The 27,937-nt window shown below is 39.6% G+C and overlaps 1 protein-coding gene across 9 annotated transcripts in view; it reads left to right on the top strand.

Annotated features, from left to right (window-relative positions):
- The window catches only part of MAP7 (microtubule associated protein 7), a 128,422-nt gene that overhangs the window by 25,542 nt on the left and 74,943 nt on the right, over window positions 1–27,937 (top strand). The window contains exon 1 of one of the 9 annotated variants that reach the window (XM_037391646.1): window positions 11,549–11,913. The exons of the other annotated variants lie outside the window; for them this stretch is intronic. Coding sequence (XP_037247543.1) covers window positions 11,844–11,913 — 70 coding nt within the window. The 5' untranslated portion in view covers window positions 11,549–11,843. Of the gene's footprint in view, window positions 1–11,548; window positions 11,914–27,937 lie in introns of those variants that run through there. 9 annotated transcript variants of the gene reach the window in all.

The following is a 27,937-nucleotide window of genomic DNA, read 5'->3' as shown; positions in this document are numbered from 1 at the left end:
GATACTGGAACAGGTTGCCCAGAGAAGCTGTGGATGCCCCATCCCTGGAAGTGCCCAAGGCCAGGCTGGATGGGGCTTTGGGCAGCCTGGTCTAGTGGAAGGTGTCCCTGCCCATGGCGGGGGGTTGGAACTAGATGATCTTTAAGGACCCTCCCAACCCAAACTGTTCTATGGTTGCCACCAGTCGTGTAAGCAGACACCTGCTCTTGAAACAATGTAAGCTAACACAACTTTAGAAAGAAACAAGGTGGGGAGCAACCTGATGAGAAGGTTTACTTTTGTATTTTTAGTGTTGGTAATGTGTTTTATCAGTCCTTAAAGAGAGCTGAGGTATTCCTTAAAATGATGTTGTAGAATAATTGAAATGGGTTGGTAGAGTTACTGCATACTAATAAATGACATGTTCTGTGGAGCAAGCAGGGTACAACAGCTGTAATTCAAAATAAAAGGTTTTGTAACCAAGGAGAGAAATTCAAAATCTTATAATGTGTGTCAGCGTGGGGGGCATTTACTTACTTTGAAAGCCTTTGTCCTTCCTCATTCTCAACCAATTCTCTGCCATAGCAAATCCAGCCTGATCTGCTTGCTTTGGTGGACTGAAGTAGTGTGAAAGGACACACAGATAGGAGGCTGGGAGTGAGCGAAAGTCAAGAGAAGACACAGCAATATAAATATGGAGGCTTGTTTTTCACTTGAGGAAGGCTTGTGTTTTAGTTTTAAAGCAACTGTCTTTTGAGACTGGTTATTGGAAAACCAGTTATTGATTAACAGTCCTTCCGAGACGTGTTGCAAAGAGTGCCCTTTCACATGAAAATACTTGTGACTTAGAAAATAACTGGTGATAAATATCATGTCTTGTAATATTTATAGGAACAATCTCTGTGTCCCTCTCTGGGGAGGGGAAACTTGTTTTTGCAGGACATCCTGACAATAGTGATTATAATGAGAGCTTTCCCATCTGACTGAAATATTTCAGGCTTTGTAGGGATTATTGAATATTACTCTGTGGAAAAACAGCCAGCCAGTGAGGCTCTAATTACTTGTGACTGAGCAACAGTGCACCTACTTCCCACTCTCTGCACAGTGTTCTCTCCCTTTCTTTTGTCACTTGTTTGATTAACCTTTGCTTGAATGTTCTTTAAATTAAACCAGCATGAATTATATACTCCAAAAGGGTTTCATATGTAGTATAACATACATATATATTTGTGATACATGTATGTGACAAAATTCTTTCTTACAAAATGAGAACAAAATGTTTTGCCTGTGAACTTTTTGAGAAGACTTTGCTATTTGCAGGTATTAAAAGATGTTGTGAAATCAGTGTCTGCATGTGCTTAAACTCTTGCTCTCTGTTGTGCTCTTGGATCTTTAAATGGGGAAATCCAATGAGAGCTGGTTTTCCTGTTACATAACACACTGCTGTGCAATTCTAAATACTGAAGCCACCTTCCAAATACCTTTGGTTTGTGCTGCTGTAAAGTAGTACAGTGCTGGATTATTTTTTATGCTTTGTTTTTTAAGCGGGGAAAAAATATAATGAGGAAAATAAGGGGGGTGTTTGTGTCCTGTGCGCCTTCAAGATTAGCTGGGCTTTCTGCTGAAAGAGAAGTTAATTTGTGTTGAATACAGCTCTGCTGAGTAAGTGGAGTGTTGAGGCTTATGTCAATGGGCAGCGGTGCCTTTTCTGCCGTTTACCCCATGCTGTACTAGGTGACCTGGTTGGGCAGGGCTAGCGTGGGTTGTAGCTGGTCAGAGCTGCTCAGGCACTAATGTTTGCAGAGTAGGGTTGCTGTAACGGGCCACTTGCATAACATGTTCATTGTGGTCCACTGAGCTCTGCCCTTCACATGCTGGTGGAGCCAAAAGCTGTGTGCTCTGAGGTGCTGGTGGCCAAGCAGATGGCAGTGGATATTGCCTGCTGGAGTGATCTGCTGAGCAGGTCTGCTGCCACTGCGGCATTGGATTGCCTATTCATGGACTTGATGAGTTGTAGATACGTCAGTTATTACAGTCTTCTAAGCAATTAGAATTTATTTTGGTAAATGTTGTAGATACAGTGCTGCCCAGTCAGCCTAGGAAATCACAAATAACAGATCACAGATTTTAAAGTATTTCCTTTCCCTGTCCCACCCAGGTGAGGCATTGTAACATACTACCGTGTGGTTTGTGATTTTGGTGATGATAGGAGCTAAACTTTTTTCATCAGTAGTGTTTGTGTAAGTGTTCCCACTGTCTGAGGGTACCTCTTGGGGGATATCTTAACGTCAGCTGATCCCCAAAGCTTTCTGAAAGCAAGGATTGCTACTGCACCAGTGTTCCTAATCCAAGCTTCTGCGGCAAAGTAGAAACCAGTGCTGTGGTGAAGTGCTTAGGGTGAAAGTTAAACTTTTTAATATGAAGAGAAGCCATTGTCCCTGCATCTGCCCTTAAGCAAGTAGGGTACTACCCTTCACCCACATACAAACATAGGTGTGTATTGCAAGGCATCATTGGCAAATATTCCAGTACTTGAAATCTGATTATTTGAGAAAGCAATACTTCTCTGCTCTCTAAGGCATTCCCCCACCCCCAGGTAAACTAAGTAGGAACAATTACCTATGGGGGAGATGGGGGTGTTTTGTGTTGTGGGTTTTTTTTCCCCAATAAAGGGCCATTGTCTTTAAACAAATACAGATGTAGGCAGATTATTAATTCTAGCTGGAGTGTGGGAAAAGGTTACAATATAGGTTGCATCACAGGCTTTGGCAGAATGAAACAGAAAGCTTGCAGACTGATTCTAGAGCCTGTTCTTGCTCTGTTAAGTACTTTCTAAGAGAGCGGGAAAAGCCCTGCTAGACTGCTGCCTGCTGTAATTAACTCTACAAAGAGATGAACGCTGAATTTTGTAGTCTGCTGTCACAAGTAAGATGTCCCATGTATTCAGTTGGAGTCCCCCTATTAAAGGACTCAAGTACATCAGTTTACAAGCACTGAAAAGCTAGACTTCAGGTGCGCTCCTTCCCCATAGTCTTTAAAACCCCTTCCAAAGGTCTTTTAATAAAGCCCTCTCTAAATAGGAGATGAAACTGAGTATTTTAAAAGTGTGTAAGTAAAAAACCAAGGCTTCCTGACCTTGAAATATTTGAAATATTCCATGGAATAGTTGCAACATAATGGTTTATGCTTTTCAGAGCTGCAAATGTTTTGCACAACTGTAATCCTCTCCTACTTATGGGTAGTGCAAAGCTAAGTCTGTCATAAGAAAAGGTGCCGGGGGTGTGTGTGTGGGGTGGCTATGTTTAAAAAGGTCTGTTTGGCAAGAATATGCATGATAAGACTTCTGCAAAAACATTGGAAAGTCTGGGCCAACTTTGTCCCTGTTGTAATTCTGCTGAAGCTATGTAAATTGAAGAAGTAGTGAATTTGACCTCCTGTTTTCAGGCTTAGAGCACTTACTTTTTTCTCTTGGTAATAGACTGAAAGCACTTACTGCTCTGCTCTGGATCTCTCTGGCTTTATTGAACTGGACTGCATTTTGCAAGTAAGCAATTAGCAGTCTAATTTTTGCTTGAAAGAAATAAATATATAGTATCCATTTCAAGGAATGAGAAAGCTTCCAAGGACAAGTATAGCTGTAGTACCGGAAGCTGCCTTGAAGAAATGTGTGCAAGTTTCTCATCAGCCTTTGAATCCCAGATCAGTTTATCGTCTGAATTAATGATGAGTCTGTACATCCTGCTGTCACATTCAGTCATATGTCAAAATAATAGAACTATAAAAAGTTTTATAATTTTGCATTGGAATGATTCTAAAATCCTTTCTTGGAAAGTGGGGAATTACTGTGGTATTAGGCAACTTGGAGAAAGGGGGTTTGGAGCAGAGACTTGTCAAATGGCTTGAATCATCCCTTCCCTCAGTCAGGGCTGAAACGTGTGCTCCTGCACAGCCTGGTATTGCTTGTATGGAAAAACAAAGGGCTTCAGTCCTGAGGTACCCAGCCTGCTACTCATCAGACAACAGGGCTTCATAGGATTTAACGGAAAGATAGGTTAAGAGTGTCAGGCACAGGGAAGAAAGGCATTATGAAGAGTTATTTCTACCTTTAGTAGTGTTTTTTATTCCTGAAATCTTGCTTTTTTCCACTTCATGTTTCTTTGTTGAAACAGTTACTTGCCTGGGCTTCCCAGAAGATTGTACTGTTTACTTGGACTAGTGTGTATTTGTGTGCCGCTAGCTCTTTTAACTTTTCTTGCACTTCAGAGTTTCCCAAAGATTAAAGCTGCATTTATGAGAACTGGAGAGACACCATGCTGGACTAGGTCCAGATTCCTTAGGTTTGTTCTTACACTATTGGCAGTAAATGTCTATATTGTTTTGCAGCTTTACTATCAATTTACTGCACTGCTTAAGCTGTGGGGACCTGGCACTGGATTTGACTCTACTGCATTTATTTTATTGCAAACAATGCATCATGAGCTGGGGAGAGAGAAGTGTTAAAGTGGTGGATTGTGAAAGCCATCCAGTACATATAAAGTCAGCACTTTGAAACACAAAAGCTAGAAGCACTGTACTGATGCAGTTAGCTTGTGCCTTAGAGATAGTATCACAAAAAAAGTTGTGGCACACTCAGTTCTTTCATATGTAGTCTCTGAAGTCGGCATTATTTAATAGTGAATTAGTCCCAAAAGTTGTTGGCTAGCTTGGGAGGCTTTTTTGGGTTGGTTTGGTTTTTTTGTGGTGTTTTTTGGTGGTTTTTTTCCTTTTCTTTGTGGGAGGTACTTTAACTTGTGCTAATGAGGCTGCTGCTTTAAGACTAGGCTTTGGCTGCAGCTTATGAACTGCTTAAAATAACAGTTTGGGGAGTAATGAGGCTACCTACTCTCGCTTCTGAATCAAATACTTAACTGCCGAATGGTTGTTTAGGCTCTATTCACTGCTCAGTAATTGCTGTGTTTGATAGTGTGGCTCTGTGTTTTAATCTGTTCACTAAATTCCTCAGTTCAGAGCTGTTTCCTCAAAGAGCTGCCAAATATACGGCTTAGCTAAATGCAGAAGAGACTGTTCTTTCCACAGCATTTTGTTTGCTAGGAGAACGGGGAATAGCTTAGAGGAAAGGTGCACCAGCCTGCGAGGTGCAGTGTCTGACAGTTCTTGCAGAAAAGCTGTGTAGGTGTGTAGTCACATCTAGATACAGGTGTGCTTTATAGCAAAAGTGAATAGATAGTGTTTCAGAAGGCTACGTGCATACCATGGATACTACACAGCAGTTACACGTTTGTGACACTACACTAAAACATTGTTGGATAATGTCTCCATTTCCTAAGGAAAACAGCCTACCCCTGAACAGTTAGCTGAAGTTCCTGTGTCTTTCCAGCAATAACTCCCTAGTGAAACCAACTTTAACTGCTGTAGCCTGCATTTGTAGGAACTCCAATATGACGGTAATAATTTATTACTTTTTTTTAACACTACTTAACTGCAAATTATAGCACTTCAAGCTTCTGGATTCTGCCTCTGTTTTCATTGTTACTAATGAAGCCTTCACACACTGCTGCTTAATGCTAACTTGTTGTAACTGAAACTTGCCTGGTTTTGGTCAGCAGTGGAAGCTGTGACTCCTGGCAGCCGCCTGCTGAAGAGCATTTCAGACACCATTGCTTAGGTACGTAAACGTGTAGAATAACTGTTAAGTTCACTCCTCCTATGGCACACTGGGCAGGAGGGTAGCAAAACTCTGAAATGAATTCCCTCATAATCATATTATTAATCAAAATATCTGTTTTTTTTTTTAAAAAAAGTATTCTGTGGATATAGGCCTAACAGAAATCCAGTGTGTCGAGTTATATAAACTTTACTGTAGAAATGCTTGAAACCAAACTGGCATCCTAAGGCTCATAACAGTGCAGTTGAAGAAAGTTCCTTCTTTAAAATTATGCAACCAAATTTGTAATTATGGGCTTTAAAACAAACAAACAAACAAAATTATTCTGCACATTTGGATCGCGTTGTTGGGCAGAGAGTGCTTTCTTCAACATCTAATGAAACTTCTCAGACTACCTGAGTCATGTACAGGCCTTGTTCTTGGCAAATGGCTTATGAGGAGTCAGAGATGCATTGTTTGTTGCTCTTCCTGGAATGGGAACTGTGGAGCGCTACCGGAATCCATCAGCTGCCAGCCAGTTACCCTGCCGCTCTCCTCCTCTGGCAGTGCTTCGCTTATGCAGGTTGTTCCAGGACGGCCATGGAAGTGATTAAACTTTCAAACAGGGCAGAAAGGATCCTTAAATTGTTTCTCTTGGTCTTAAGCCATCACACTCAGCTGTTTTCAGCAAATGCTCTTTGGAGTTTGGGCAGTGTTTTTTAACATGTGATCTGCTCTCACAGTGCCAATGCTGTTATCCAATCATTCCCTTTGGTGTTTATACACTGCCTTGCTCTTGGGCTCCGGAGTGTGAGGACATTGTGTGTGCAATTGCAGGTCTGCATGATACAGGGAAGGGAGACTTTTACCAAAGCATTAAAAAAATGACCAACAAAAAACCTCCAAAACCCCACAAACAAAACAAAACACCAACAAACCCAAACTATTAACAAGGCCACTTTTTCTTTGCTTTACCTAGTTAAGAAACACAAAAGAAATTTTTTTTTTTTTTTTTTTTAGGGAATAGTGTAAAGAAAGGACAGAGCTCACACAGTACACCAGGAGCAAAGTGAACAGTACAGTCAAGGACCCCTGACTTTGCTTATTCTCATGCCACAGTGAATATTGACTTCTACAGAAAAAAGTGTAGGTTGTGTTATTACTGTTATAGGTGGGGGGGGAAAGGAAATGACTACTTGTTCAGATTTTCAAGAGCTTTTTCTGTTAATGTACTAAAATAATTTCATGAGGACATTGAATCTACAGTGGAAGCATGTGTTTTCAGTCCCTTAAATGGAATTGCCTCCTGGTTACCAAAAACAATGCAATGAAAAACATCCATTTATGTTTTAACATGTAAAGAATGGGGGGAAAATGAATAAATCTGTACATGTATGATAAAATAACTGATGGGCTAATTTATTATGGAGACATTTATAGACACAAAGGAAAGAGTGACAGTTCTATTTGCACTTAATTCCACACGTTTATACGGTGCTCACAAATATGAGTGTTATAGACTCAGAGGCTGGGTGACCAAGTTCCTAATTACTAAGCTATATATAGTAGCTATATATATATGTATATATACTGATTTATATATATATATGTAAATACTGATTTATACTATATATATATATGTAAATATTCTGATTTAGTACCAGTGGACTGGTATGTGATTAAAACTTCACATGGACTGTTTCCTACATTTACAATGCTTCTAAGGTTTTGTTTGTAGATCCTTTTATACTCCTTTAAAAGGAGGTGGAGTAAAAGTCTTTCTTAAGACTTGGAAAAAATGTTGTAGCAGTGGATTTCTCTTTTAATATTTCAATTTAAGGTCATATTCCCTGACAGTGGTGAATGTAATGAAAGCCACAATGAAGCAGAAGTAGTCCATGGAATATAACAAACGATGAAATCTCCCCCAAAACAGTTTCTCTACTGCTGTTTGACAACACTGACTGGATTATACTCTTTTCAAGCAATTTTAATAATATTAACTGCCAACTTGCTTAAGTTTTACTTGTTAGGATAGGCAGCAGAGTATATCCTTGAATTTTTTAGAGGTTCTTTGGTTTTCTGGCACTTGCAGTTTTTCCCAAGCCCTTTCCCTCTTTGTGAAGATAGGTTAGAGCAGAAACAGCTTGCTGCTTTTACATATGTTAGCCTCTAGGCATAGGATAGCCTTGTCAGAAATGCAGAATGACAGGAGTACCAAGTCTTGCCTGTCCCTTGAATAATTTCAGTTTCTGTTCAGTGTTTTCTGTGCTGAACCTTCATAGAAATAGGTCTAGAAAGTTAAGCATCAAGTTATAGCAGCAGCTGGCTCATTAAATACTGTACCGCTATCATGTTACTCATAATAACTGTGATGATGTAGGTTAATGTTTACACTTTAAAGGTTGATGACTGAACTTTTAACCTGTGGGACTCCAAGACTGTCTTAGATAGAGAAGTCTCCACCCCTTCTGTTCCCCATCACATTGATTTTGGGGAAAAAAAGAAGGGTGTAGTCTTGAGTGGTAAGAACAAGCTGGTAGTATGTGTGATTTTTTAAATTTTTTTTTTTATTTTTTTTTTAATGCCAGGTGGCTCACAGGCAATGTAATAAGTCCCATCTGCAGAGTCAAGCCAGTTAGGGGTGCAGGGCATGGGTGGAGATAGCTCTTGTTTTTCTACTGCTCATATGGCTAAAGGTGAAGCTTTGCCTGCCAGTGTAGGGCAATCCTCTGATAATCTGGGGAAATCCATTTTGTCTCGGTCAGTTGATACAGGCAATGATCTCTTCACTCAGACTGACCTTTCTTCCTCAGAGGTAACCTGGAGGGTAGCATTAGAAAGACAGACCACTTGCCTGTCCGCTGCAGAGATTAAAATGTGTTAGGTCTGGTCACACTCAGTATTTTACTGAGAAACATACACTTGTCATTGTGACAGTGCATCAAATGTCGGTTGAAAGGAAACAGTTGAAGTTTATGAAGATGAGTCTCAGATGCCACTAGCTTGTTAATTCATTTAACACCTTATATTAGGTACAGCTACCTACTTTATCATGCATAAATGCATTTCTTGTTTGTTATTGCAGTGCTGTAACATTTGTCTCCTTTGGCTCAAGACGCTGCCTTCTAACATGCTGAATTGAGTGCTGGGATGGTGGAGAAAGATAGCTGTAAATTGGCCTGAAATTTGACAAGGGATTTGAGGGGGTTCTGTCTGGCACACTGAGCTGTGATCAGTCTTTGATGCCTTGAAACACTGATCTTCACTTTTTTGCTCTTCCAGCTTGCAGTATTTCACCTGATCTAGACTTGCAGTATTTTACCTAATCTAGAAAGACATCAGCTGTTAGCTTTTCCTAATCTCTGTAGAAAGAGGAGAGTAGGAAGAAACACCATTTAAAAAACAATTGAGAAATCAAATAGGGGAAACATCTATCAAAGTTTGGGACTGTACTCTTGTAAAGTCAGCTTTGTATAATTTTTTTTTTAACCGACTTTTTCTTTACCTGACCTTTTTATAGAAAGCCTGTGCCAAATATTTTAATGCACCCTTTTCCTGTTATGTTTGTGTATATACACATGCATTCCAGCTGTGCATGGAAATAGCTTTCAGATGGTGCTGTCTAAATAATGTTTATTAATATCCAGCTCATATTATCCAGATAATCTATCTAAATAATATTTATTAAAAATTAATGGAAATTAGTCTTCCTCTTTTCAGCCCTGGCCTATTATGAAGGTTAGTGTCTAACCCTTCCCTGCAGCAGAGCTGCTCAATCTTCATGGCCTAAATGTATCTAGGGCATTCTACACAGCTCTAGCACACTGTGTGGCTATTTTTGGCCATGTAGCTTTTGTCTGGCAGAGCTAGAGAAGGATGGCATATGCTCAGTGCTGTGCATGTGACTGATTTAAGGGTGAATGATGTGGTTTGCTTAAAAAAAAAGTATTTGTATTTATAAGTATTTTTTAAAAGCTCTGTATAATGTTACAACCCATACAAATCTAATGTGCTTGACAATGTGAGTTCTCATTTTCCTTTTTTATGTATTTCTATGCTCAGTGGACTATGCATTAGAAAGTGAATTAGCAAGTTAATTTACCCTATGTGTCAGTGATAGAATAGCTTTTACCTCCTGAGGCTGCATGCTCTGAACTGCAATGTGAATGTGTCAGAATACACAAACACTGCTTTTCATTTTTAGAACCTCTGTGTGTGTGCATGTAGTTTAACCTGTTCTTTCCTTATGTTTTTAATTCTATTTTACAGTCGGTATCAATGGTGTGGTTTTGGACGTATTCTGATTGAGCTTGGTTTCGATTTTGTGTTTTCCTTACTTTATGTGCTGTACCTCAAGGGGACCACTTGCAGAACAAGTTACCTCATCATCTGAATGAGGATGATAACATCAATGATGATTAATCTTCAGTATTCATAATCAAAGATAATTAATGCTTACACTCTGTTTTGAGTTTACAACTCAAACTACACAGTGTTTAGCAATATAACTCCCTAATATTCAATAAAACCTAGTTGCTTGAGGCTCACAGTTTTAAGGAAGAGCTCTAGAGCTTTAGTTACAGTTTCTACACAGGGTCGCCAGGTCCCCCAGCAAAAATCTGGGTGGAATTGTACCAGTTGTGGGGCTGAAGGAGAATGTTTGCATGAGAACCAATAATTTGAGTAAGTGACATGCTGAAAAGAGTGGAGTATAGAAGTGTTTTCATCTAAATATACAGATCCAAGTTGTGAAAGGCTAAGCGGAGTTAGTGCTCCTGGGGTTATTATTGCTACAGTTATCTGGGAAGGCTCTGGCAATATCAGATGCTCAATCCCACTCTCCCAGGCTCCCTGGCTATATAATAGCCACAAAGCTGCTTTTCGTGTTGCAGCCCAGGTTTGACAGTGGTGACAGGACAGAGCTGTGACTTCTGTGGGCCGTTTTAAGCTCATGTAGATAGGCCAGCATGTGGAATGGGTAGGAGATGCCCTTGTGCCACACGAGTACAATAGTTGTTATGGCTTAACAAATAGTTAATGTTGAACTAGAGCGTTTATAAGCTGTTGGCATTGAAATTTAAGGTCTAATGATGGTGTGATTCTGTTGGTGTGACAAATCTGATTTTTGTTATTTTGTAACAAAACTTATAAAGAGGGAATTTCAGGAGAATGATGTTTGGTCATATAAATAGATGTGGTTTATATCTTACAGTGATAGATGTGTTTTATATCTTACAGTGCAAAGTAAAACACGACATAGAAAATGTGACACTGTAGCACAGGTATTTCTTAAAATCTGGAATGCACTACTACCATTTCTTTTGAGGATAGGGGAAGTAATATAGCAGTAGCTGTTAAGCTGCTAATAACTGATTTGCCATAATATTGGGCAAAGTGTTGACATTAACAACTGTACTGTGCTTGTTGAAAAGGCTCATTTGTTACCAAGCCAATAGAAACATGTCAAGAATTACCTCATGTCCAAGAAATGCTAAAATCCTGTGTAGTACACCCAATGCTAAAATTTTGGCAATACCTAAGAAAACAATGTGCTTATGTACCTTTGCAAAAATCCTTCACTAAAACCAAGGTCCTATCTCAATTTAAGTTTTTACCTTGAAATGCATGTTGGGTTTTTTAGTATTGCTGTAACTGATCTTTGCACTAACCTATTTGAAAAGGGAGGTGTGTGTGTGTATTTTAAACTATTGAAGGTCTGTCCAAGGCAAACATGGAGGATCTGCTGTCCTACTTCTGCATTTTATTGGGAGACGGGTTGGAGCTGACTGACCAAGGCCTCTCTCCCAGGCGGCGTGTTTTGAAATAGGAAGTGGGGCAGTGTGGTAGACAGCTGCCAGCACCAATAACCGGTGGCTTGAGCTGCTTAACAGAGGCTAAGCCCAAATCTATTGACGCAGAGCACGGGGAAGTGCTCAGCAGACTTCTCCCCCCTCCCTGTCCTTGGCTATAATCTCATGATGCTGTGGATGTGACAAACTCCATTTTGATCAGATGTTGGGCCAGAAATGGTTAGAGCGGGTCAGATTTGACTTCAAAAGGATATTTTGATGGCATACATTTTTGACATTTTCTGAAGCTGCACCTTTTCCTTCTGTGATACCTCCTCCCTTCTACTCTGGGTTTGCATAGTTGCTGGCCTGATTTTTTTAAGTGTAGGATGAGAGACTGAAGTCATGCATACGGGTTGATATGGATTATGCTATGGATTCACAGTAGGCCTCTGCAGTGCAATAAGTGTACAGTACTGAATATAATGGATGAAATAGGTAAGCACCTTGCTCTTCATATTTCCAGAAACAATCCTTTTAAATGGCTTCCCAATTAAAATTTGCAGATGGAAAACACTATTATCTCTAGCTGTGGGATACAGGTAGTGTTTTTCCTTTGTACTTTAACTTTTTAATTAATTCTAAGGAGTCTAACGTGATACAGGGGGTTGAAAAAGAGTAATCTGTGAGTACACTGATGTTTTGATTTGATTTTTTTTTTGTAAAATACATTATCAAATTGAAGGTTTTATCTTTCTTCAGTATCTGATGTTAATACCCAAGTAATTCACTGCTGATTGTTTTCCAAAACACCAGATTACTTATTTGATTTCTTGGTTGTAAGTAGCCATACTCTTGATATACATAGTGTAGTTATCTACTTCCTTGCACCATCACTCAGTCTAATTAGTTTGAACTTCAAATTTGTGAGAATAATGAAAACTGAAGATGGTAATATGCAGAGAAGCCTGTTTGTCTGTAATGGAATATCTTACATAAGCTAGGGGACTGCAGTGGCTACAACAGCTACAATGCAACATCCCAATTCTAATAGTAGCAGCAACTTTTTCCTTTCCTTTATCTGCCCCAGGCCAGACAACTGGAGAAAGATGTTCAGTGATGTGGAAGTTCTGTGTGAGGAGTTATTGCCCAAACAGGGAACTAATGGAGCTTTTTATAGAGATCTCTTTAGTTATTTGAGTTTGTATATGAAATTTGAGTTTGAATATGAAAACAAGAACATTATTTCGTATTTTCCCTTCTATTTCCACTTAGTTCATTTCCTGGTGAATAAACTCAGAAAAAATTATTAAAAAACCAAAACCAAAACCTTTCTGATGAAGGTGCTTTTTTACTCTCTCAATTTGTCATTTGGTGTGTCTGGTTTTCCTCTTAAGTAGTTGCCTGCTGTGTTTACTCTGTAAACTTCGGGTTATGCCATGTGAGTGTCCTTTTTGTTTGCTTTGAACCATCTGAAGTAATAAATTAATTGCTTTTTTCCTTTGCTATGACTTGCTATATACCTGGAAGTAGCCCGGTATTTTGTAGTAGCTTGATGCTATTGTGCTTTCTTTGTGCAACACCCTCACCTGACCCTTATTTCCCCTTCTGGTGTCAACAGCTCAGAGTCCCTGTACAGAAATGTGGCTTTTCCTCATCTTTTGCATTCCAGATGCCAGCTGCATCAGTTTTGGTTTTGGGTTTTTTTGACAATGTTGGAGTCCAGAGCTAACCTGAAAGGGTGGAAGCCAATATACATCCTGCAGACTGAGGGGTCAGCACCTCCAGATGTTGCCTTATGTTGTGGTGCCTGCCTGGCATACAGCAGGGATCGCTAAGTGCTTGCCCATCATATGGTCCAATTCCAGAGAGCACAGCCCCAGCACAGGCTGCATGTGCATTCATTGCAAAATTAGAGATCCTAGTAAATGTTGCCTGATTTGGTGTCTGTGGCTTTCAGTATTTTAAATTATGGCTGTCATACTGGGATTGTTCTGAAAGTGAATTGAGTGGAAGGTTCTCTAACCTGCAAATCATGCTGTGAAGTTATGAAGTTTTTCAAATGTATTGGTTAAGTGGGGTAAGTGAAACTTAGTGCTTCTGGAAATAAAGGATTGCTAGCACTATCTAATGGTTTACTAATGTATGTGCGCACTTAACTGTTTTCCCTGATGGTTACAAGAATTTCTCCTTTTTTTTTATTCTTGAGCTTAGATTGCAGGCTTTTTCTCTTGGGAGTGGAGGATTTGGGGGGGATTTGGGAGGAAGGGGGTGCTGAGCTGTGGAGTAATTGTGAGGGTAACAAGCAGTGGATGTAAGGTGAGACCACCTACCTCACTTTAATTTCAAACATAATTGGGAACTTCAGATATGAAAGGCTGTTGCTTTAATCTGTTGTATCATTGCCAAAACCTTTGGGAACTGAATTAATCTGAAATATTACTATTGGTTGCAAAAGCAGTGGAATTCTGCAGCTATCAGATAATGTTGCAAAGTAGAAATGGAACTATAATATAGTAAGAAAAACATTGGAGGATGTGAACAGAGACTGCACTTTGTTATAAGGCCTTGACTGAATGAGTTGATAGAAAACAAAGCGAACCTTTAAGCTGTTATAACTTATTTTGATATAACTTAATTGTTTATTTTCAAAAATAAACATAATGATAGAATTACCAAATTAAATGGGAAATTCCTATATTTTGAGGCTATTTTAGTATAAAAGAAAAATACACAGCTGGTATCCAGTTCTTCAGTATTCATAATGATAAAATGCTCCAAAGTGAGTTTTTTCAGACTGTGCTGTCATGTACTTGTAAACAGTGTTACAATATCAGAGCTGCTACAGTTTCTAAAACTTGTGTACAGTGACCAACAAATATTAATGGGAAACAAAAGCAGAGGGGAAGGCTGTGTAAAATGATGCAAGGGGAGGGGGAGGAGGCTTGGAGTAGCTTTACATTCACAGGCACATTCCTATATGCATCTCTTAAGTACTTGTCTTCCTCACTCCCCTGGCCTAGTTGCAAAGCAGATCTGTATTAACAGAAAGATGGCATCAAATAAGGGCAACTGAAGGTGCAATGCCTATGAAATAGAAGGTTTGGCTGTTTGTCATGACTGCAAAACTAAGGGTCATGTATAGTGTAGTCATAGTATAACTTCACCTCTGTCTTTCCTGCTTGTCTTTAGGGAGGTATGACGTTACTAGGATGAGAAGCCCAACATACATCTCCAATAACTGAATAACCTATTTGATCAAAAAGGAATGATAATGCTTCTTTCCTTTGGTCTCTCTCTGTTCCCTGCCCTACCCCCCCCGTACCCCCCTCCCCTCCCCCTGCTTGCAAAAAGGTGCAGAGATTCCCTGGTCAAAATATCCAATATAATCCATACATAAGAATACGGACAGAGTAGTCACTGAATTGCTGCTTGTTCTGCAGCAATGGAGATGGGATGGTAGGAAATTTTTCTCATGTATGCGGAGCAAGTCCCAGCTCGGGCAGAAAGCAGATCGGTTTCAGGTATCTGAAGCAAAAGAACCAAAATTACTGTGTTCTTTTTCTAAGCAGTAGAAGATTTGAAATATGTTGCCCAGCAACAAAAATCTTGGAAAAAGACACTCACCTGCACAAAATGAGTAGGAAGTTTGTTCTTTGAAAGCATGTAGTAAATGCATGAAGCAAAATGAGACTTTCAGATTTAGTAACAAGTGTTCTTTGGAAAACTTCACCATTAAGTTGTCAAAAAAAAAAAGAAAGTACAGTGCTTTAAGTTGTACCATATTATAATTATGCTATTCATTGAAAGCCTGAGGATGGATGAGACTTAGCTAGTGAGTATACATGCTTCCTTTAGTTATGAAAAACAAATGTGGAGATGTCAACAAACGGCTTCTACTTGTACTTTTTACAACACTGTTTTTGGGTTTTTTAAGGTTTCAGAGGACATCAATAAGCATGGCAAATTTACAGGGTCGTGTAGCTTTGACTTTCAAGCTTAGGTGATATTTTTAACACAGGGTAGCTGAAAAGGCATTTGAAATAACTGCTATTTTTAATGTGTCTATCACTTTAAAAAAATCCATATAATCCTCTTGAAACAGATGGCTACAGTGAGTTAAAATCCCACGCTAGGATCTAGGCTTTTACCTGGTGCTGAAACCAATGTCATGACACAGGGATGCATCACTGAAGTTGGACGTGAAAACCTATTTCCAAGGGTTTTGCTGTTGTTGCTTTAAAAAAAAGGGCTGCAGGGAACTGTGGAGTCCCTCTGGATGTTGAGTTGTCTGTTAGTTTTATTTCTTTTAGTTTATGTGTTGTATCATATCTTTTTCCAGGCTATACTGTATTGGAATGTGGAAGTTGATGTTAACTAACTAACTGTTCCCAAACTTTTCTTCTGTGAGGAAAGAAAGACAGGAAGCTTGATTCTTTAACTTCAAATCCTGTAAATACTTGAACAGCCTAACTGAAGACAGGATTAAAACTGAAGTTTTTGTTTTAACTCTGTGTAGTGATAATCCAGGAACACTTTGAGGGACAGGTTTGGGGTGAGGAGGATGTTGGTATGTATTAGTCTTACCTAGACCTAAAGCATGCTTGGTTTTTTGTGTGGTTTTTGTTTGTTTTTTTTTTAGCAGGACAGTTGGCTTTTCTATCTATAGAACTGCAGTAGTGTCTCTAGAGATGGTGATAAAGCATTGGTGTTCCTGTCCAGATAACTGGAAATAATTTAATATAGCTGGTGATTAATGGAAGAAATGCATGCCTTTCAGTGTGCTTGCTTTCTGCACTTTTTTGATCATAAAAGGAGGTAAATGAGTGGAAGATTAAAGTCTTGACAGACGTTTAAGTTTTTACAGTTAAGTCACTTAGTAGCTATATTTTTTCCCCGTGCATTCCAGCAGTTAACCAGAGATTAAATTGAGCCACCTAGATGCAGAAGTTAACGGTCTTTCCTCAGATTAACATCTGAATTGCACCAAAAGGTATTTAAACTTAGCAAATACAAAAACCTGTTCTGACTTTTCTATTTATAAAATACGTACATTTCAAGGGAATGTATCGTGTTCAGCAGTGACTGAAGAATTGTGTTCAGCAGCAGAGCACTGCCCGGTGGGTGCCTCAGTGGGTGCTGCCCTACTGGTCTGAGGATGCACGTGCGCAACTGTTGTTCTGTGCCGTCATTTCTCCGCAGGAGTACTTAAGCATTTGTGCCTGCCTTCACTCCATTTTGTTACTGACTGCTGTGCTCAAGGGGCTGAAATTATGTGAGTATTGACAGACAGAGAAATCTTAAGTAACTTGGTGGCAGGTAAAAAAAGGACCTGAACTGTGGGGTGGTAAAACCCGTTTTTTGGACATAAAAATTTAATGTGGTGTCTTGAGATGCCTATTTCAAACTTCCTTATGCTTCCCTAGTTACCGTAACTCAATGTAGGTCCTTCCTAGCAAGTTGAAGGACAAATTTTTTATAGAATATAGAAGATTTTCAAGAGATGTCAGAGAGATTCTTCACTGAAAACTGAAAAAAATCCTGCAAGCTGGTAGCTCACAGTATCTGGTGTTTCTAAGGCTCTTATTGCAAAGCCTACTTTAGTGTTCTTAGTTTATTGGTCTAATACCTGCAAGTAGCACTTGGAAAAGAGCAAGCATATAAATAACTAGCTTATTGATGACACAGTAAACTTTGGGGTCTTCTTAGCACGACCATATACATATGAAAATATGTCTTAGTATTCTGGGAGTGTTTTTGCTTCCTGATAAAATTTAGGATAATTCTGGGCAATTCTTAAGAGGGCATGTAGGAGGTGAGAGCTGTTCTAAAAGCAGTCAGTCAAGAAGCTGAGTTTCTCAGGACTTCAGTGACAGGTTGCTGTTAGGCATGTTGGCACATGCTAGATTTAATCTTTAAAAAGCTGGTGATGTGACACAGATTTTTCACCCCACTCTACTCACTTTATTGAGGGAGCTTTTCAGCTTGGTGACATGCCTCTATTCTCAATTTCTTAATGCTGCTTCAGCTAGACTACTGCGTCGAACTGCAGAGCAAGCAAAGAGCGCATTAAGAGGGATATTGGGACAGGGAGTAGGAGGTTTGAATGTGTTACATCCATTAGGAATGTCCTGAAAAAGAAGTATTGCTGCTGGGCCTGCCAGATGAGTAGTTTAGAAACTAGGTTATTGCAAAATAACTTTGTCCTGTTGCAGCCACAGATTATTTGTGTGCTTTTAGTTGAAGAAAATGCAGTGTATTTGTGCTAAAGTGTGCTACATTTTTGTGCTGTGATAAATACAGTATCTCTGCTGCTTTAATATATACTTATACAAAGGCAGAGGTAGTCTTAGGAAGACAAATTTGGAGGGCATAGTCTAGCAACTTTGTCTAATTAAATTACAACCAAGTCTTTCCCTCAGCTGTATGAAATGCAAAATGTAGCTCTTAATCCTGCAGACTTTAATAGCCTGAATGTATACATGGAAGTAAAGATGATATTCCATAGGACTACAGCAGACCAAAATGGTATACCTAAACACGACCTGTAAACAAGGCTGTGACTCTCCAAGTGGTCAATGAGTATTAGGCCCATGCTAGTGGTACTTTCTGCAGCTTTCACACAGTGGCCAGGTGAGACCTGGTCTCGCAAGCCTTGCAGCCAGTGTTAGCTAGCTCTTTTTGCTTAATGAAGTGGTGCCACCAGACTCCCAGGGGCTTGCAAACTTGTGCATGATGTAAAGCCTTCTGTGTGCTAGTGTGACCTCATTCAGCTTGTCAGCCTGGAGCAGGTGGTGTACCTGTGATTTATGAAGCCTGTTCCTCTGTCCTGGAAAAAAAAAAAATTCCTATTCTGTCTAGTCATGGTGAAATATCTATATTTGCAATAATAGAAGTGTCTGTAAAATAAAAAGAAGACAGGGAAATAGAGGTTATATACTGCAACAAGAAATTTGACCCTCTCCTTTTCCCCTTCCCAAGCCTGAACTCTGCTTTCTACTTATTTTTCTTTCAGAAGGGCTTTCCCTTACTACTAGGTAGTGACTGGGCCCAAGGCTCCACAAGCTAATGCAGAGATTCATGAATTCCTTTCCCTTCTCCAGCTCTCTTAATTAACATTTACATTGCTTAATCTACACAGCTCTGCCTACCTGCATGCCTTCTCTTGTTGCAGCCTCTGAAATAAGTGATTTAAGAATTTGATAATTATAAACCTGGAAAAACTCATTTGTGTAATCATCTTGCTAGATGAAAAGGTCTCTTACTCACTTTAGTTAGTTTTGTGGAAAGACAGACTATGATATTATTGATGGCAAAACTAGGGATGGATTCAGTACTAGCTTTGGGGACTCTGCTGGTAAATTTTTCTCTACCTTACGGAAAAAAGGAGTATCACACTTTTGAGTAGGAGAATGGAATATTTCTTGTTTGGTTTACATTTTTAAATTTTCTGATTTAACTCAGTCTTGCCTTACCCTGTTCTCACCAGGTTTCATACTCAAGCTGGTCCACAACTGGCATAAGGTGAAGTGCTTCTGGAAAACATACACTGTAGGTTTGCCTATGCTTTGACACTAAACAAACACAGTAATAATGTAAAAAAAATCTTGTCATAGAAAGCATTGAAATCGTATTTCTAAAATGTAATCTCAGAGTAAACCACGTTGGAATAGTTGCTGCTACTTGTTAAATCTCTGGCCCGTACCCTGCAGTGTACTGAGTCTGAGGCAATTAATACAAGAAGATGCAGTTGGGCATCTCTTCTCCCCAAACAAAATTGTAAAGCCAAGTGCACTGTTGTAGATATTTTTATGAAGACTAGGAAAAAAATCAACCAAAACAAAAACCTGCAAACACAGATGAGAGCTGCCAACTGTTATGTAAACGTAGAGAAATCCTTAGAAATCTGTGCTAAAATGTCTACATTTTTAATACGCCGTTAAGCACTTAGCCTTGGGGAGGGAGGCCCACATAAGGCTTTTTCTCCATCTTTGGAGTTAGTAGTTCAGTAACTGTTTCTCAGCTGGTTTATTTAAGGCTGAGCGCATGTAGTCAAAAGAGCTTGGTTTGTGTGTGGTTCATTGAACAAGGTGGCTGCTTAAAAACAGGAGTGTTTAATATCGTACGTCATGTCACCCTTTGCTTTTACCCCAACTGACCTTTTGGCTCTGCGGAAGGGAACACATACAGTAATTAATCAGCCCACGCTTATTACTTCAGGTCACTTGCACAGCTTAGACAAAAGGAGGAAGGGGAATATAAATGCAAATATTTTCAACCATTTGCTTTTAAGGGTAGGATGGAACATAACAGCCTGGGCTGCCTGCTGTGATACAGTGAGTTTTGGTGGTGCATTGCCTTTTGGTGGTGTTGAATTAAATGCAATGGCTGGTTGGCCACCTCTTAGCAGGAACAGCCTAAGCCACCTCTGGCTGCTGCAGCTGTAGGGGAAGGGGATGTCATGTGTCACTCTTCATGGTAGGATTAGGGGCATCCTGAGGTAGGGGGTGGAATGGAATATCTTGGACACTTCTTTGTATTCAGAATGTTTTGTGGTAGGAATTGTTAATAGTTAATGATCCGTGGAATGCAGTGAGCTTCAGATCTCATCAGGCATGCAAAGTATCTGTTAAAAACAGTACAGGATACTTTTGAAAGTAGTTTTATGAATAAATATGAAAAATGTACATGTCACTAGTTTATTTTTTCACGTGCTTAGGAAAACAAAGCTCATAAGACTTATTTTAAAAGTTTTTCTGGGGAAAATTAGTAATTGGTTCTATAATAGCACTTAGACACTAGTGAATTTGGGGCATATTCAAGACTTTCTGGATGATATTATTGCAATTGAAGAGGCATTTTTTTTTTTTCATTCAGCTACTATAATTCTCTCAGCTTCAAGGGCCACGGTTCTAAGCTTTTGTATAGGAGCAAGTGCTTGCAGGGTAGGAGCTTTGATGGCTGCTGCTATGCAGAGAAGTTTGTAACATACGTAAATATATAAGCTATTTAGCTTCTTACTGAATATGTTGTATAGCCTGACTCACAGTAGCATGGACTACTTGGAGTACAGTGTCCTTCTCCCAGGTTGCTTACAGTCTCTTAATCATTACAGTATCTAATCCCAGATTAGATGCTGAGGAAGAACAAAGGTTTCCAAAGCCAGTCATGGTGTTCATTAGCTCCTGACCAGATGACTCACTAGCATGTCTTTAAGAGATTTCCTTGGAACATCTATTCAAGATTATTGTTCTAGCACAGACAAATTCATGTCATCTAAATATAACAATAATTCTTCCAAGGGGAAGATAATGTAAACCCCTAGAATGTTTTTTATTTTTATGATGTTACCAAAGTTATCCTCTCAAATAATCATATTCACTGGCATGTGTAACTTGGCATACTACCTGAATTTCTTCCAAATAGGGAATAGACAAATGGTCTGCCCTCTTTACAAGAACTTCTGTTCTATTGAGGTGGTATGATATTCTTTTGCTCTTAAAAATATATTACTTTATTCCGGAATAAACTGAGCACAAGTATGGGGAGAAGAATGAACTGGTGCACATCCTGCAAGTGGAAACAAATTGCGTAAATTTAGCAAAGTCTAATTGCATAGGTATAGTCTTCTACCAAAATGAAAATCTTACTAATATTTGGTAAGCCATGAAAAAAGCTGGACTGCCTTATTTTGTGTTATTATTTCACATTATTTATCAACAGAAACAAGGGAGACCTTTATTCAAGAAAAAAAGGTCTCAAAATTAAATCCTACCTCAAAACAGATCTCACTGGCTTGTAAGACTGTTAATGTCATCAAAATAAATTAAATTGTAGACAAAACAAATTTTTATATGGAGTATAAATTAATCTATATTCTCCCTACAATCTCAAATTAATTAAGTTTAATATTACCTATTTATAGTTGCTTCCTAATCTAGATGTAGCAATAGCAGGCGGTGTAACTGTTACAGCTAAATTTAGACTGCTCTTAATTTGCAGGAGGTTAGGAAGAGATGACAGCTAGGACTACCTACTGCTAAATATGCAGATATGAGTATCAGTTCACTCTGACATTAATTACTATTAATGACTTGTAGTTTGAAAATGCATGGGTTTAGAGTTTGGTTTTGTTAGTGACTTTTGGAACTTCAAAACCAGAAGCTAATTCAGCCCTTTCTGTTCTGGCTTAGCCTGGTGGCACTGATGTGGCCTTAACTGGAATCAGGTGCTGTTGTTCAAGACAGTGTAGAAGTGCCAAGCAAAGATCTCTGTGTCCAAAGATCTGACAGTTCTTAAAGCTGTGTGAATGTTCAACAGCTGTCAAAGGATTGTGTTTCTCATGATAAATAATTTAAAAAGTGGTCTGCTGGAAAGCTGTGGTGGTAAGGATACCTCATATTCTTTACAGGCAGCGTAATTCCAGTCCAAAATAGTCTATATTATGTGAGACCACTGGAAAGAATTATAATTTAGCAAGGAAGGCCTCTACTGTGTCTTACTGTGACAGCTACAACCAGTTTCTCTATCACCAGTTTCCTGAAACCTCACTGAAGATCACAAGCCTGTTTCTAATGTAGCTTTACAGTGGCATTAGACCAAGAAGTCAGACCTTGCATGTTTGTTGCTTTATTTATTTTTCTTTCCATAATCTACCTTTCTGCTTTCTAGGCCCTGAAATAAAACTGTACCTGATCCCTTCCTAAGCTACTCCAAAACCAAGCTAATTGAAAGGAAGTATACCAGTTTTCCCACTCACCTGTCACGATGATGCCAGTGAAGCTGAGAATAGACCTCAGAGTAAACACCCAGCACGTGAAGGAACCCACCCCCAGGCTTGTTGTCAGGCCATGCATAGCCCTGAGAGGCATTTCAGGCCTAAATTTACTGGGGGAAAAGAGAAAAACTAGGGTGGACAGGTAAAGAGGAGGGGTCGTGCTCTATATAAAGGCATAGCTTGAATGATTGGAGCTTTGCCTTGGGTAGGTGACAAGCCAGTAGAAATCTTTTGGGTATGGAGCACAAATGATGCTGTAGTCAGTCTGCTGGAGGCCTGGTTAAGAAGGGGGAGCTGATGCTGCTGCCTTTAGGCAGCTGGAAAGAGCCTCAGAGTCACAGGCTGTAGTACTCACAGGTATCTCTTAACCACTTTGTGGAAGGGCAATGTAGCTGGGTGCTAGAAACTAGACAAGTTCAATATATTCCTGAACAATTCTTGATGCAGGTGATCAATGAACTGCTCTGTTGGACCTGCTACCTGCAGATGAGAACTGGTAGGTGATGTAAAGGATGAGGGCACCTTGAAACTGCTGGCTTGCAAACCTTGGTTTTGCAGTGTTTGTCTCTAGTTGCATCAGCTTTTGGCATCGATGTTGTATTAAAAGCAAGAGAAATGCTTGTTGGAAGTAAAAAGTGCCGACAAGTTTGTTTTGGTGTTTGGGTTTTTAATTGCAAAGCTGGCACAGCAGTAGGTAAGCAGTAATGAAAGTAAGCTAGCTAGCGCTCCAGTTTTTGGAACTAATGTTTTAAAGAGTTTCAGACAGAAACAGAGTGCATCTTGTTATTGTGTCCTCTATTGTGTAGCTGTAATAGGAATCCTAATTGTTCAGAGCATGGACAATGATGTTCTGGATTTGTCTGTCTGTGTTAATCAAGGTGCTGTGGAGCAAGGCGATCTCTCTTGCACAGCAGCACCCTGTGTGACTGTTTCAAAGTGATTGACTTTAAAGCATCCACTGTGTGAATGAAGACAAACCAGCAAGGTGGATATGCATTATGTTATTTTAGTCACACTCCATAGAACTTTAATCTTTTTGTAGCAGGGAACCTCACTAGTGGTGAGCTACTGACTCTTTGACTTGTGGAAAATCCTGTGCTCTCATAGGTGAAATGGATGAGACATGATCTTACCAAGAAGGGATGTCCTGACATAAAGTGGCAATGTATGTTGTCTGCTCTGGAAGAAATAACTTTTTACTTGCAGCACAAATGTCCAAGTTTGGTTGAATAATGCAACAGGTAAGCATACAGAAACAGAAGTTTGATTGAAAGGTAGGTGGGTACAGGATATGAGCAGCTACAATCTGGTGGTCGTCTGGTTCAACAGGAAGACAGGGACTGTGTAAGTAGATTTATGGAACACAGTTGTGAGGAAGTAATGCTCTGATCTCAAGTGGAACTCGGCGTAGCAAATTATTCTAGCATTGGTTCACTGTGGAAGACTGGCAGAATGATACCCTGGTGTGGAGCTGTTTGTAATTGGTGAGACTCCGTTAATTACAAAGCCTTGTCTGAGATCCTACTGGAAGTATGTTAGTGTTTAATCTCAGAGAGCTGGTAATTTTGAATCTGTATTATAGTTCTTTGTGATGAAAAATACTTTTATGAAGGATTGAAGCAGGCTTGATGAGTCTATCTCCTTGTGGAATGGCAATCAAAAGGGCAAGGCTCAAAGAATAGTCTTGTAGGTAAGGCCATTTGCATCCTTAAAAATAATTTCAATGAGTGCAACACAGGGAGCTCAGGAAGCAGTTGGTGTCCGGCCTGTTGCCAGCAGTAACCTAACTACGTGGCCCCAAGTTTTGTGTAACCAAGCCTGGTTTGTCTCATACATAAGCAAAAACTTCATAGTATTTAGTCAACCCAGGAAATTGCCTGTGTGGGGATACTGAAGGTAATTTGTGAGGACTGTTGTACTGTTGGTATGGAGCCAGCTCCGTTCAGTGCTTGCACTCAAGACTGCTTAATGGCCCTGGCAACCAGTCTCTCAACTGCCATCTCTGTGAGCAAAGGGAAGAGCTGGAGGACAATGCTTGAGTGACTTGGCTGAAGGTGAAGCAGTTTGGAGCACTTTTCCATCCCCACCTCCCCTATTAAGGTCAAAGAGGGGAAGCCTGGTCGCTCTGTGAGTTTACTGGACCTGTTACCACTGGCTGCCAAGCATCGGTGCAGGCTGCCTGGGCTTTCAGAAATATGACTGAATCGTGGCAAACAATGCATTGTTCTGTGGAGGCAGATACTATGATTTCAGTGTTATGTTGCTTATGCCTTTTCTCTGTTTTTTGTTTTTCCCACCATTTCTGAAATACATATATATTTATATGACACTGCTTTTTTTCTGTGCTGAAGTGGAATATTTAATGTACATTACAGAACAATAGATTGGGATTTAAAGTATTGTGGTGACATAGTTAAGTGACTTGCAACAAACTCTTAGTTGACAGCCTTGTGTATCTCTCTTTTTGCTTGACCAAACGAAAGAGTCAGCACCAAGAACATGCTCTGTAAAAAGTTCTAGAGGCATACGTGGTACACTATAGTTTAGTCTAGCAATCCTTGTAAAACATTTATCTTTAAATGCAGGGACCCAACTACTACGTAAAATACTGTTAACATGTTCTTTTTGTTTCTGGGCGTGAAGTCAAACAGCCTTAATGAAATTAAATATTTAGTTCTGCTATCAGAGAAAGTGGTATTTTTTTAATTTTTGTTGGTACCAGTCTGTCATGGTTAGGCTGCTGCAATGAATTATGTGGCTTAGAGGTCTAAATTCTTTGTTTCCCTCATCCACAATAAAGTAGGAGCCACTGTGAATTGAAGAGCTGTAATTCCATGCAGCATTGCAGTGACGTTGTTGTAAAACCAAGATGTTTTGCATAATAAAATGACCCCAAGTGAGAATTTTATCCTTCTCATGCTTGATTTGAATTTTACAAGGCAGATGGCAAGTAATTAAGGTTGTGTAACATTTCCCATTAAAAGAGACTTGTTTCAGTCTCCTTAACTTTACTAGATTTAAATGGTTTGGCCTCTGTTTCTCTTTTGTCAGGTTCTCTCCCTCCTTTATTCATTTTGTTCATCTTCAGCAAATGGAGCAATTGTTGAAGAATGAGACACGGGAAAGCAATGAGGACTTTTGCTTCTTGAAAAAAACCTTAATATAGGTCTCGTAGGGATGGCTTAAGGCCACCATGCTTTAAAGGGAAGATTTGAAACTGGGAGCAGTATAAATTTGGTTTTAGAGCTATGCCCCCTCCTGTCCCTGTGAAAAGCCATCCAAATTAGCCACATAAAAAGTCACAGCTCATGCCTGATAGGGATGCATTCAGTATTTGAGCGCTATATTTCTGTCTAGGCTTTTTGACTGAACTGAGGCAGCAGCCTTTCCTCTTAAATGCTTTGGGCTCATCAGTGTTCGCATGATTCACCATCCCCATGGAACAAGTGAGCACGCTCCTCCCTGGAGCTCCTGGGGCTGAGTTGGACTTTCCTTTCCTGGCTGCTTCCAGTCTCTGCAGGCTGCTTCGGCACCAGGCGCACCGACTATGAGCACAGAGGCTTGATGTCCTCCCGTGCTGCCCAGGTACCTGCTGCTGGGTGTGCAGGCAAAGCGAGCTGATGCCACTAGAGAGAAGTGGGGAGGAGGAGGAGGTGTTTGGGTTGGAACGATGCTAGCCATGAAAACTACAAGGATGAAAAGTAGAAAGGCAGAAGAGAGTGGCAGGGTAGCGGCTTCAGAAAAAAGAGAAGGAGGTTGAGGCAGTGCCAGAGGAGGTGTGGAGGGGGATGTAAGACTAGGGAAGGAACAAAGGATGAAGTTCGATACGGAAAGGGGGGAGCAGGAGTGCAGCTGGTGGAAAGGAGTGGAAAATACAGGTAAAAAATGTTGTCCTCCCCATCTAGTGGCAGGGTGGTGAGTCTGCCAAATCAGTTTCTTTATCCCAGAGAATACAGCATTGAGATTTCCTGAACTGGTTTGATAATTGGGGGGTAGTGTGGTGGCGGCATGTAAATTTACCTATTCTTTATGGTTTAAGTTTTTAATTTTTAAGTGACTGATAGGTGTCTGTTCATAATGCAAGCTTCTTGTTAACTTCTAAGTTCCAAGTTCAGGCACTGAAAAGTTAGGAAATCTCAGAGTGCAATTTGTCCATGCACCTTGGTTTAATAAAGCCTATGCATGTACATACTATCAAATAATTAAGCATGTGATTGTGCTCTTGGAAGTTAATAGTCCTCTTATCAGTAAGGTTAAACAACTGTGAATGAAGTCAGGCTTTGATCTATCTCAGCACTATTGCATACCTAGAGTTGTGAAGATACGCTGAATGGAAACTTCACTGCAACTTTTTTCTAGGTCTGTGTCTAAAAACCTTCTGGGATTTGAAAGAAAGTTTGTAGTTTAGTTACTAGAAACACTGGTCTGAACACAAAGATTTGTGAAATTCTTAATATCAAGAATGAGAGGCATTTATTGCAAAATACTGAACACTTGAGGGTTTCGGTTTAAAATAACTTCTGGGTTTGTTTTTTTTCTTGAATACTTAAAACTTGGTGTTAAATAGATTTCTTTTGATTACCACATGATGTGGTGCTTATATGTTTTACATCACATATTCTGCCATGTCATCCTTATAAAACAATGAAAAATCAGATCTGAAGAACAAAGCAACAGTTCAACACTTATCCTGTTCTTTGTTCTGTCTGTTAGACAATTCACCCAGCACTGTCGTGGGTTTTCCCAGTTAACTAAGGTATGAAATACAATGGCAATAATACTTTGATTTAACACCTGTTCTGATTTGGTGGATAGACAGACTGCCTATGTATATAAGAGTAAAAGCAATGGGATGAGGTAAGGTAAAACTTACGTTGCTCCTGTTAAGAAAGTAGACTAAGAAATGTTAGTTTTGATTTCTGTAGCAACCCATTCTTACATATTCCTCTAGAATACTTAATTTGCAGGCGTTGTTAAAACCTGAATATGTCTGGATCCTCTCAGACTGGTTTTGAAATCATGGAATGAGCTTAAAATAAAAGCTAGTCAGTCAGAGACAAAAGGTTTCCCAGAAGACTGGAGTGTGAAAATAAAGCGAAATTTATGTCTCACAAGGCTAAGAGCTGCAAATTACGGCAGTCAGGCAGTGCAGTCACCAAGACAGCTAAACAAGCAAGTACTTGGAAAGCCATGACATCAGTGCTTAAGGAACTAAAAGAAAACCTGCAAGGACTTGGAATGATTTATATTTTTATGATGTATAAAGAGCTGCCCTAGTACTGAACTTAGGGCATATGTTTGTGCTGCCAATAAAGTAGTTTGTGGCTGTGTCTGAAGAGGAACTGGCTGCCCGTGGAGATTCTACAGAGAAACAAGTTTTGCTTTTTTACAAAGCTTATGCGCATGGGGGAGCGGCAGCTTATAAAGCCAAGCTCCGCTTCTTAGCGGTGTGACACTCAGCCTAAGATCCCAGAAAGAACCTGGGAAAAAAAAATACTTTGGTCTTGCTAGCGTATCTGAAGTGATTAATTATTCTTAAAACACAAAGGCCAAAGAGCTCCAGTAACCATTTGATGTGTTCATATTAAAAAGACATTAAAAGTAAATATTAGTGTGATTTAAAGATTTTGAGTACCTTCCTGTTCGAATATATCTTTGCCTTTATAAACAGACATTCATTTATATGTTTTTTTCAAAGTCATGGAGCTCAGAAATAGTTCAGGTTGTTTGTGCAGCCTCATTTCT

Source organism: Falco rusticolus, chromosome 6 (genome assembly GCF_015220075.1).
Source record: "Falco rusticolus isolate bFalRus1 chromosome 6, bFalRus1.pri, whole genome shotgun sequence".
Lineage (NCBI taxonomy): Eukaryota > Metazoa > Chordata > Aves > Falconiformes > Falconidae > Falco > Falco rusticolus.
This window is presented reverse-complemented; position numbering and strand designations above follow the sequence as displayed.